The 12,965-nt window shown below is 38.2% G+C and overlaps 1 protein-coding gene across 6 annotated transcripts in view; it reads left to right on the top strand.

Moving 5' to 3' along the window:
- Positions 1–12,965, top strand: part of LOC311433584 (uncharacterized protein) — a 65,401-nt gene that overhangs the window by 44,062 nt on the left and 8,374 nt on the right. For all 6 annotated transcript variants that reach the window (XR_014690834.1, XR_014690837.1, XM_084512848.1 and 3 more), the window contains one exon: positions 8,499–8,585. Coding sequence is in view for 1 of the 6 variants with exons in the window: in XM_084512848.1 (XP_084368974.1) it covers positions 8,499–8,504 (6 nt within the window). In the remaining 5 variants the exon portion in view is untranslated. The remainder of the gene's footprint in view (positions 1–8,498; positions 8,586–12,965) is intronic.

Consider the following 12,965-nt stretch of genomic DNA (forward strand, 5'->3'; position numbering starts at 1 on the left):
ATTAGCCTTGGAGATATTTTCAAATGGTAAAATAAGAATTTTTGATGATGTTTCTTGTCTACCCACTTGAAACTGCCATTTCTAGTGTTATTTTTTCCCATTCACTGTGTGCCTGGGCTTCCCAACTCTTGTCACCAGAATTTAGATTCATCTCATTTAACCTTTTCCGTAGGAAAGCCAAAACCTAGTCCGTGCTAGCTGTCTAGTGGAAAGCTCTAATTGATGTAAAGCAATTCAGTTCACTGATCTTATGAAGAAAATATTTGTACCTTGACAAAATATAGTTAAAATCTCTTTTAACTACAGAAGAAACCAGGGTAATGGATTTGACCAGTTGGCATAAATTTGGGGTAGTTATGTGAGATGAGTCCTGCTCCGGATCTGAACAGTAGTTGAGCATTACGCATGAGATGGTGCAAAAAAGGTGCAGTACTGAAGATGCAGTACTGAACATCATTTATAAGATGACTATAGCAAGCATGCCTGAAGCTATTGGTGGCACACAATATATTAGCAATAAAGTTCTCTTCAGGCTAAAGAAAGTGTGAAGAGACTCACAAAAATTTAAGTGGAAAATTAAACAGAAAAATATAAGAACTATTAATTGTGGTTCAAATTTGTTTGTGAAGACTTTTAAAATAAAATCATCCAGAGAATTACAGCAAAGTCTGCAATTCTGGCCTAAAGAAAGACAAAATGCTAATCTTCATTCAGTGTTACGACATTGTTCAAATTTCATGATCTACTAAGATTTCCTAACCTTATCAGGAGAATACAACAAAAAAATGTCAGAGAATGGGTGTCACCAGACAAAAAGAAATAAACAGGGGCTAACATAATTATGAAATTCAGCAAAAAAGACACTAGGCAGACGGTCATAATTACAAGAACAATCACACAAGAGGGCAGAACTCTTACTGCCAACAATTACAATGGTATTACATATTGCTTGTGTTCTCACTTATGCTAAGATTATGCTGGTATAGTTCAGCTGACCTTTCTGGAATTAGTCCTGACTCTAAGTGATGTGAAAGCAGAATCATCCAACATGTGTCTCTTGCTTTTACTTCTCTTCAGAGCTAACAGCTGAGGAAAGTGGAAACTTCTTGTGACTGGTGATATTATATGCTATGAAAGGTTAGTCTTGGAGTCAGGAGTTGGATGCCTGTGTATATATTCTGCTATTACACAAGAAATTATTTTTGAATGCAATCAAAACATTGTCCCTGGATCCTATTGCATTTGACAGTGGTGTTAAGAGTTCTTTGCAAGCCAGCTGAGCAAAAATAATGACACACTAATGAAAATTCAAAACCAGGCCTCGCTTTCGACAGGGAAATCCAGCAAATAGATTTTTCAAATCTTGGCTTTTTCTGGTTCTGATTTTAATGACTTAACATGTTATTCAAGATATTTTAAAACAGTTTATTTGAATAAATACTGCATTTTCAAATACCAAATAGTTTCTTATGTAAAATACTTTAGAAGTATTAGAAAAAAAAAATCTGAGTGTAGGGCGTATTTTTACTTTTTTAGTGCTGGTGAAGAGGTCAGCTCTGTGCCTGACTATCAGTGATTACAATTGCTACTAAACTACAGCTATGCCATGGAGAAACATCTTGAGAAAAGGCAACCACATCACCCAACATAAAGAAGCAATCTTAAGACTTGAAGACCTTTTGATACCAAATTCTAGCATGAGCAATACCATTCTCCAAGGACTAGCAGGCCATCCTGGATAAGATGTAGGATAGATATAGGGAAAAATATCAGGAGTCTGGAAAGGTTGTTTTTCTTCCTTCTGAGATTGAGGGCAAAAGCCCAACTGGGCTATTTGCTGGTATCCTGAACCATTATTTTTCTCTGAGTCTCATTAAAACAAAACAAAACAAAACCCTGCCTTTGTCTCAGGTCATTCCAGAACGTTTGCCCTCCTCTGTTATGTATCCAGGCAGGAAATGTTTTTCTTCTTTTAAAATGAGCAATGCAAGGATATTGTGGAGAATGCATGTAATGCAATATGCTATCAGCACCCTCCAGTTGTTTATCATGGCCATTTTCAGTCCAAATGGGGACACTAAGTTCTCTTGGATTCTCACTGGGCTGGCAAGGTTTCTGTGTGCGACAAAACAAAACAAAACAAAACAAAAAAAAACCACACACACTTCCTGATAAGTTTTAGAGGACAACTTTTCTAAGCCTTATCTCCCAGTTTCATTCCACTACTGAAAATATCGGTTTTACAGCAGACTTGCTTCTCCACTGTATACTTGTCAGTGATAATTGTATGGTTTTGCCTTCCCTCATCCATTGTTTCTGTATGGAGTAGATAAAAAAGAGTACTTTCTTTTCTTGCCCTGTGAATGGATGTGGCCTATGTCTAAGGTCACTTCAAAACAACAGACCCTAACTGCAGTCATGGCTAAGGGGCTTTTCTATAAAAATGCATTGTTTTGCTGGAGGCAGCAGGCTGGGTAGGGTTATGGCATGCCAGAGATGCACAGGAATTCAAAGCTACTTTATAAGCACGATTTCCAGTCTCAGCATGTCTCTCCACAACAAGGTTGTGTTATGAAATTAGCATGGATTTTTTTTTATGCAGAAAATCCTATCTCTGAAGATAGCAACCACAGTGCTACTTATGTGAGGAGGGCTTCTGTCTCAGATCGTGAGATGGAGACAAAGGCAAGGGGAAGCCTCTTTTTATGCCCAGAAAGAGGAGAGAATTGGTAGCATTGCAAAAGTCCTCACAATTCCGCGGTCTTTTTTCTAGAGAAAGCAATCTTCAGGGTATCTGAGACTCAGTGGTGCTAGCTAGTCGATTATTTTCTTCCCCAGCTTGTGCCTATTCTCCTCTATGCATATTTTGCATATGACCACAACAAGCAGTATTTTTAATTGCACCCTGAAAGAAATGAAACCTCATTTTCCAACTGTAGGTGCCAGCTGGAGTTTATGGGGCTTGCTTTCTTTCTAAAACATAGACTTCCTTTTTAACCTTAGCAGCTACCTTCCCTTCCTTTCCAAATACATGCTTGATGTTTGGAAAGGATCACTCCGGTAATATTACTGATGAGAGCGAAAAGGCAGGAGGATGGTCAGGATGATAGATGAAAATTCAGGAAATCTGAATTAAATCTCTGTCACAGACCTGCTGCGTTATCTTGCACAAACTATTCAGTCACAGAATCGTGATAAGCTGCACTCACCTTGAATTTCTGTGCTTCAATTTTACATCTGCCAAATGTGAATAGTATGATTTCACATGAGGGTATGCACATTCCAACTGCAAAGTTGCTGTCTATTTGCTGTTAATGGAGGGAAAATTGCTATTTAAATTAAGATTTCTGAAAGGGATTGTTAAGATGCACAAGATGACTTGTTTTTCCTTATTTGTCTTTTCTCATCATGAGGAAGCACTGTCTTGGTACAAGGACAAGTCCAGCTGAACTGCAGAAAATGAATCTTTTGTAAAGAGCAGATCCTTGCAAGTTTGTTGGGAGAAACTCCTCCCTTTTTAGGTTTTCCAGAAGAATGTGCGTAAAAGAACAGTTGAAATAATAATTCTTCTAAAAAATAAGAGTTTCCTGTTGAGAAATCCAAGGTCTTATCATTTCTCAGGAAGCAGAAGGCTGCCGCCTCTTTTTTTTTTTGTTTGTTTGTTTTGTTTTGTTTAAAAAAAAAAAAAAAAAAAAAAAAAAAAAAAAGCCCAAACCACTAGCTAGAACAGACTAACACAGTAACAATTAACTATTAGTATTTGTTCCTTGACATGCCTCTGGAACTGTATTTCTTGCCCAAAGAATTCCCCAGTTATAATTTTCTGATTGGTTTTGTGGCTGTTGTTGTGAGATTTAGAGTCTGTTGGTATGAGGTGTCATTTACAAATACAGGAAGATTAAAAAAAACAGTTAATTTCACTCAAATAATTATTTTACTTTCTTCTTGTCAAGTATTTATCCAAACTCAACAGAAAATTGATAAACATAAATCCTAATCTTATATCAACACTGGTAGAAATGGAAATGATCACTTCTAGGCAGAGTTATGACAGTGGACATTTGTAAACAGCCAAACATCCCCAAGCACTGTAATCACAGGACTTTTTTGAGTGAACCAACATAGGGATCAGTTTGCAACATTATAATGTAAGTGCACTGCAACCATGGGAAAATAGTCCCTGAGATCCAGGAACTGAAGGTCAGTGCTAGAGTGACCATCACGGATGAAGTGTGAGCAGCAGAATAGAACTGACTGAAGCCCTTGGCAGCTTACCTGAATGAGGCAACACCTACTGGCAGAAGAGATCATATTTCAAATGGACAAGTCATTCTTCAGTTGCTTGTCTTGAAAAAAAAAATAATATATATATATATATATATATACACACATATATAAATTTATGCTCAGTTTTGCTAGTGCAGAGCCACAATAACCTCTTCTGCAGTGGTGACATCTTCAGAGTCACAACTGTTTCCTATCCACCAGAATCAGCTGTGAAATTTTCAGTGAGCTGCTATGGTAAGAAAACTTATGAGAACACAGTTATTTTAACTAATGCTTTACTTCTCAAACCATAAAGCTGTTAACTTTAAGAAGTCATTAGAATACTGGCATTAACCAGAGACAATGCTTATGAGTTTTAATGAATGCAAATGTGGGGAGGAACCCATTTTCAGCTTCTAAGAAACAGAGGGCATTAATCTAGATGACATAATTACTCCAATCAGATTTTCTGCAGTGAGAGGCAATAAAAATAAGAGCCTGTGATTATTTCTATATTTCTGAATAAAAATGTTGATGCCATTAGCTAAGAAAGACTTCAGTGACAGTTTGAAACATGTCTCCAATACACATTTAATGTAGATCTTAAGGGTTCATTATTCTTGGCTAATTGCATGCCAGTTGATCATTAAAAACAGATATGCCAAGGCTTAGGAAGCACTCATTCTTTACATGAATGTTAATCCCCAGTAAAAACGCTTCTAACAATCAGTTGGCTCACTTTATATGTAAAGCAGGGAATTCAAGTCATGGGATGTTAGTAGAATGTTACTATTAAAGTACTACTATTATTTCCCTATTTATCCTATGCTGTCTTCTCTAATTACACAGAAAAATGATCATTACATAGATACGTGACACTTTTCTAATTTGGCTTTTGTCAGACATCCTTTCTGCAGAAGTTCACTTCTGGTAGATTGCCCCAGTTTAATATGAATGTGCATAAATAATCTGTCAGAAATAAAAATATGTTAGAAAGAAAAAGTGCACTTCTTTAATTCATACAAAGAACCATAGCATAGGAATAGATCTATATTTTCTGAAAGAAATAATTCTGCCCTGAGCCTGATGGCAATTGGCACAGGTCTAGAGGGTTCAGAATGATTTCTCCAAAAACTGGAGGCAGATTAAAAGTTGCCTAGAGTCCTGTTACAGAGAAAAATTCACAGTGCGGATTTATTAGAAAATTCATGAGATCTGCAGCCATTTAATTTGACTGTGTATAAAAATAATAATAAAAATAATAATAATAATAACAATAATAAAAACAAATTATCTTAAACCTGGAGTATAAATGGATAAAAAAAATATGTATAAATGGTTAAAATTGAGTATAAATGGTTAAAAATCCAGGTCTCAATTTTGTAGCTCAGGTAACATCCTCCACTATCTAAGTCATGGATGAAAAGTGTTTTCAGTTAGGAACCCTGTAAAAACAAGCAACATCATCTTAAGAGTGAATGAATGTTGCTATTCTTGCTTTAATTCAGCATAGAATTCACATCAAATTACGATTTGATAACATAAAGAACCAAGCAGACACAGACACAAAGAAAAACAGCAAATCTAACCTAATCCTAATTCCAGTCATTTTATGAGATGGAGAAGATCAAGTTTTTCCTCTTACATATGCAATACTGGTCATTTTTGCCTCAATTCTTTACTTTTTTTTTTTTTTTTTTTTTTTTGAAATTGTGAAATATTAACTTTAAGCTATATTTTCATATATTTATTATTTTAAATATATTTTAATGTTGGTACTTTCTAGCACAACTTGAAAAATAAAACGTGGTTATTTGAGCAAGTTCAAAGCTTTAAATCTATTCTCTACGCAGCTGTATCTCTAATAAGAGAGGAGATTGTTACTATACAGTACAGCAGAAACCATTGCTTGTCTTCTCTCATCTCTTCTGTGGCGTCTACAAAGTTATTCAATAAGGAAGTAGTTATTTTTATTTCGATATCTTTTGATAATATTAGTCACACACCCATCTGTGTATGCATCTCCCATTAAACCTTTAGGAGGAGAATGCTACATTACTTCTGCATAACTATTGATTCTGTTAAAGACCTGTATGGAGGGAGAAAGGAGTCTGCTTGCAAAAAGGAGCCTGGGTCGAGTAAATTGACCCAGAAACATTTGGTATAATCTAGCTGAATGTACCGCCTTCAAAGCCTGCTAGCATATGGTAGAAAAATGCCTGAAGGGTAACTACAGAGCATAGCTTTGAGAGCCACAGATCCTACTGTAGAGCAACTGCAGAACCTAAAGCTTTTATAGTCACTGGGAATGAAAGCCTGTTTTCATTTAGAATGGCAGGAATTTTGTCTGTGATGTTACCTGGTCAGATCTGGTCACAGCATACCCAGGGACTCCAGATAAGTGGTCTTACTTCCAGCAAATCTCTGGGTATCAATGATGAAAGAAGAGCATCTTGTCTCTTCTGGGAAAAGTTAAGAACCCTTCACACCTAAATGATCTGCAGTAGATAGGTTAGAGAAAAGTTTGCCTTTGGAATGTTCTATGCTTATGGTGCAGATCAAATGACTTTACAGTGTCTGCCTGTAGGAACAGTTTGCCTGTCAGCTTTATGACAAGGGATCACAGGCTCAGCCAACAGTGAAATAACTCAGAATACCTCAGACTCAAGATTCTCCATATCATTGTTAGTTCACAGGGCTTTTTTTTTTTTTTTTTTTTTTTTCTATTCAAGCCCTGGAGCAAAAGAGCAGGTGCACCACAAGACTGAGAATAAGCCTCTGGGTGAAATGTTAATGGTCATTCTGCTGACCCACTTCACTCAGCTGGCAGGTGTACTTTTCCTCTTAGGATGTCCCTGCCACAGGGAAGGTTTGGGTTCCCTGAGTTTTGTATGTGCAGCTGCTTGCAAGAAATGGTAAAATAGATCCTTTTTATCACTAAGCAAGTTGTCTCACTGGCCCCAAATCCAAGACTGACCTTTTCTTTTCTAGTGGAATCTAAGACTGGGTGGCACTTGGCCTTTGGCAAACGGATATTTGGCTATGAGCAGGTATCATGTGATAATATTAATGATTGGTGATTAGTAGAAGGAAATACCAGGCACATGGCCTGTTCTATAGGGGGCCATCAAGCTAGACATGGTAGTTGTATTTCAAGAAAATGCCTAATAGCTTGTAGGCTTTCTAAGAGCATTAGAAGTTTAATGTTCTGGAGTAAGGTAATCAAATCTCATGCTTCGGGGCACACGCTGTTCTCTGCAGGAACCAGGAAGGCATTTCCCCTCATGAGAGCTTTATGCAGTTGTCTGGGTGGTTTCCATCTTTTCCCAGAGCAGTGGTAAATGGAGGCTGTTGGGGGCAGGATGCTGAGCTGCATGGGCCGGTGGAGTCACCCCACATATCTGTGTCCCCATGTAGCTGTTTAAGGATATAAAGATTTTGAATCTTATAGAAATGAATGCAATATGACAAGAAAGCTCCAGCAAAATGGCTTCAAAGTGAAACTTCGGGCCAGCTTTCACTCTCTATTAGGTAGGTGCAATACTTATTCAATTCCCCCCAAAACAGAGAACAATACTTGGCAAGCTGCCTCTACTGAAGAAAAATGATTAATGGCTTATGTCAAGTGCTCATAAAATGGCATGGTACTTGCACACAGTGTCTTTTCCTAGGTAGAATACTAGTGACTGCAGCAAAGCAAAGCAAAGTGTTCATATCACTGAGGTTTTGTTCTCTAGCTCCTAACTCACTGTCATGCCAGCCTGCTTCTCTGTAGGCCCATCTGATAAAATATGTGCCCCATTTTTGCTGCCTTCTGCTTCTCTTCTACTTTTTATCATTTCTGTGATTGTGAGTTGTTATTGAATTATTTTCTTTTATCTGGCTGCTACAAGCTATTTTAATCCTTCTCATAATATGATGCTTCCACTTTGTCACTACCAAATAAAGTTTTTTTTTTTTTTTTTTTTTTTTTAATCCTCCTGGTGACATTTTTATGTGCTTGTATATGTACTTAACAGTAGTGTGGATAAAGGCAAGTTGCTTCAGCAAAGGAATTTTGACCACCATTTCAAGCCAAGTCATCTTTCTTTCTTTTTTTTTTTTTTTTTTTTCTGTCTAAAGAAAAGCTTATTTTTTCTCATGACATCACAGTATTGCCTCATCCTTTTTGAATTCACCATCAGTATTTTTCCCCAGATATATGCCATATTTGTTGCCATTTGTTTTCACAGCCTTGAAAAGGTGTGATGGTGCTGCAGAGGAGGAGCTTTGAAATGTTACACCTTGAACAATGGGATCTAGAGATCTTCAGTCAGTTTGTAAGTTTAAACACCAAAAGTAATTGAGTATGTGTAAAATGAAAACTTTCTCCTCTGGGAGAAAGTTGAAAAAATTTAAAAAGAAAAAAACCTATGTTCAGTCCAGTGGGAAAATACGGAAGACATTAATAATGAGTAGGTCCAAATATAATGTAGGCCATAACAGTGTTACCTTTGTCATTCTATATGGAAATAGCAAAACAAAACAAAATAATTAACAGAAAATACTACTGCTGGAGAAAAGCCTCCAGCTTTCATTCTTCTTGGGATTATCCTTTCTCCTTGAACATAGAGTATCACTGCATGTTAAGATCTGAACAGACATGTTGGAGCACATAAACTCTTAAAACTGCAGCTTTGAGAAGAAGCAGCAAAGAAGGGATGAGTTAGGGGAACCACAGAGTGACTGCCTGATTTGCACGATGGATTCTTGTCCCTCTTTCTCCCCAGGGAGCTAAGGATTATTTAATTCTACTTTTCACATGTTTAAGAAGTAGTTTTACTTTTAAAGTATTATGATCTCCTCTCTCTTCCCTAGGGTTTGATGTAAATAGCAAACTTGAAAAGTCTGAGTGAGCTGAGGACTATGGAATAACAGATGTGGTTTGGAAAATGGAGAGTAATTGACTTGAAGGGTGAAAAGACTGAAGCTGTAATTTGTGATGCATAGAATCATAGAATGGCTTGGGTTGGAAAGGACCTTAAGGATCACCTAGTTCCAACCCCCCTGCCATGGGCAAGGACACCACTCACTGGATCAGGGACTCATCTAACCTGGCTGTGAACACCTCCAGGGTTGGGACAAACAAATTAGGAGGGCGCAGTTTTAAATGGTCTTGAAGAAAAGGACAAGGACTCTTATTTTGCTTCAGAGAAAGAAGGAAATCCAGTAGAAAGAAAACCAATCTGATCAGAACTTTTTGTGAGTGGTTTTGCTTTCTGTGAACCAGAATTCTCTAATATTGGAAAGTGGTAGGCAGAGATTATTATGGGCACAGCCATAGATGATATACAGGACACAGCTGCAAACAGCTCTAGAGACTCTTTTTTTCTGCTCCACTATTCCAGCAGATGACTACTGTACTTTCAGAGAGGGAGAGTAAAAGCAATCTGTTTTCAAAAGCCAGACAGTCAGACAGTGCTTGCCTGGTCTGAGTGAGAGGGGATGGACAATCCACAGATTTGTCTGTGGGTTTGAATGTAAGAGGAACAGAATATCTGGTCTGGGGGACGCATATGCAGATGTGAAAAGGTGAGTCTGTTCTACCTAGAGTGATTAAGGATCAAGCTTTGTTGCCATTGCAACATCATTTACAAAGCATGAGCCCAATCCCTAATGAGCTTAACTTTAAAAATAAGAGAAAGCCTTTCTTGCCTCAGAGTACTTGTTATGTGCTCAGAATGTGCTGTTCTCCTTCCAAAAGCTTTTCATCTTAAAGCGTATTTTCACTTACCATTCTGAGACAGCTCTGTGAAACAGAATGGCAAAAAAACAAGTCTGTGTGCCATTCAACTTTAATAAGTTATGGGAGAAGATATTGTTTAGCCTTGCAGAGTTTATACTCTCAAATTTATAACTGTAAGCAATTAAAAGGAAGCAATCCATTTTGGGTTTCCCTATGCTCCAGCACCTATGGGGTCCAATTTCTTGCATCTGGCATGGGTCAAGGGTTTGTGCCCTGACATGATTTTTCATTTTAATGCAGTTGAGATTGGATGATGTGTAGTTGCAGTGCCCCAGGAAACAAAGGTTTCTTTACTTCAGGCTCAGAGCCATTCTTGAAATGGAAGGGACTCATTTGGCTATCTGTTCGTTGCTAGTGATGCAGAGGGCTCTGTGGGCAGTGGGGAAACTTAATGAATCCAGGCTGCATAGGGGAGAAGGAGAGCATTCCTAAACTTCTCCCATCAGACAAAGCAGGTTTCTTTGGTGTTTTTTTTTTTTTTTTTTTTGGGGGGGGGGAGGGAGTGTGTGTTGCCTCAGCATTTTGGACTCTCGTGTAAAGCTTTGGATCCCAAAGATCTGGACTAGGGAGCAGACACTGAGGGATGGGCGGAGCTGAGACCCCACTCTGCCTGAGGGACACAGGTGTGACTTGTTGGGAACAGGCAGAAGAGGACTGCAAAGGTGAAAAGTCTCCTAAGAGATCTGAGTTGTCTAATGTAATTTATGAAGTAGCATCCTGGAGCCCTAGTCAATATGTATACTTTAAAGTGTAAGAAGGCCAGGACAAAGATTTGGAAGGCTAAGCATAGGAAGAAACTTAACAACAGAATAAGACTTCTTTCTATGGCTGCATCCTCTGCAAGGTTTACAGTGGTCTGAGCAGGGCTGGAGGGAGAAGCCAAAAGGCAGATTTCCAATGTCCAGCAGAAAAGATGGTAAATGAGCAGGGTTTCAGGATCACAGAAAGAGGGGATCCTTCTCTTATACTGGAGACATACAGAGATATACAGGCTTTGTATAGACATTAAAGAAACCAAAGTTTTCTAGCACTTAAGAAGATTGTTAATGAGTTTTTAAACTGAAGGGCATGACAGGAAGCTGACAGGTATGGAAGAGCTCAAGGTTCTAGTCAGTTCTGTTGTGGGTGTGGCATGTGGATTCTCTATCCAAATAGGAGATCAGAGGAGATGATATCGTGGAAATGAAAAACTGCCATTTAGACTGCTAAGAATTGAAAAAGTGATATGCATGCTCCCAGAGAATTGCAAGGAGTTGAATAAAGAAGATGAGAAAACTGGAATACACAGTTTTTCATGAAAATATCAGCACTGGGTATACTGGGACCTTGACGGAAGAAAGATCACCATGATATATGGTGATAGAATATACCTGAATGTGTAGTAAACTGTTCTGGCACTCAAGATGTGTTTTCAATTAATTAAAACTTAAAGTAAATGCAAATTAGCAAATTAACTACCTCAATGAGCAACACCAAGTTTGTACAGATGAAATTCCAGGCCTAAACAGGAAGAAAAATTTATCATCAGGTCACTGTCTTCAGCTATCTGATGAAGTGAGCAACACTGAATGGCATCCTAGGGAGATGGAAATGCAGTGCAGGCAAGAATGTAAGAAGGTTCAAATAAAACAGGGAATGGCATTGCCCACACTTTGCGTGATGCATGCCATTCCCATCTTGTCATCTAAAAAAGGTGTAACAAAACTAGAAGGAGTTAAGGGAAGGGCAACAAGGATGGTTGGAGATACAGAATGAAAAAGACAAACTGATCAGCAAACTGAACAGCTGGACATAATGGTGAGAGGAATTGTCATGTATGACTCAATCATCATATCTACTGCATAGCAATTTAGGCCTTCATGAAGGTTTGTGCTGCCTTTGTGGCTCACTGTTTGAGCTCTCCATATGGCTACAGACATAGCTGTGGGCACAAGACCTATGTACTCATGTGGGTATGAATATTCATTGCCAGATTTTTTGTTTTATCTCAGGGGAAAAAAAAAGTTAAAGTGAAAATATTTCATCTGAGAAGGGATTTTTTGGTTCATCTGAAATGAAAAGCTAGAAGCCTGTAGGCTTTTCTTAATAATAAGCATTTATAGTAAGTAGACAGATACAGAGGTGACTTATCTTCCTTAGCATGTTAAATAGTAGTGCGGTAAACATGCTACACACTTTTATTCAGGTTTTAGTGCATTTTGGTGCAAATGCAATTGGATCCAAGGAAGACTTTCTGAACGTTCAAGAGCTACCCTACAGCTGAACATACATGTCAGAGCACCTTGGGAAATATGCTGACAAATGTGCCAGGTGTCTAGAGCTGTCTAAATAGAACAGACCAAGACTGCCTGGCTGCTGATGCTCAGTCTTGCCAGCCAGCTTGTGGTTCAGGTACCAAAATAAAGCACTTGGGCTCAGAGACATAGATCTTGAACTGATGGTCTCAGAGCAGAGGATGGTTTATTTTTGTTAATTCCTGGATGTGGACACTTGCACAGTCATTTAAAGAGGGTTAGTATTACTTTGGCAGACGCTTGTTCATTTCCTTTGACAAATTTGGTATATAAGGAACTGTGGCAAAACTATCTGAAATTCAGGAGGGTTGCTGAGAGAATACACAGGCCTAAATCAAAAGTGTAGAATACAGCATCAAAAGAAAAAAAGCTGGCAGTAGTTCACAAGGAGAAAAAAAGTTCCCACCAAAAGGGAAAAGCAGGTAGTGTTAACATGAGATTGGGTGTTAACTATTCTTCTTCAGGAAAGAAATGACAGAATGAAGGGAAGGGGTAACATATAAAGTGAAGACTCCTTTAGTCAGTGTGGTGGAGACTTTCTTACTAGGGTCCACCATAGAGTTTATGTTTGGCTGGCATACCCTTCCTGTTGTATAACCTTCCGCAAGCACCACTTCTAG

This window comes from Aythya ferina (assembly GCF_964211825.1).
Source record: "Aythya ferina genome assembly, chromosome: 3".
Taxonomy (NCBI): Eukaryota; Metazoa; Chordata; class Aves; order Anseriformes; family Anatidae; genus Aythya; species Aythya ferina.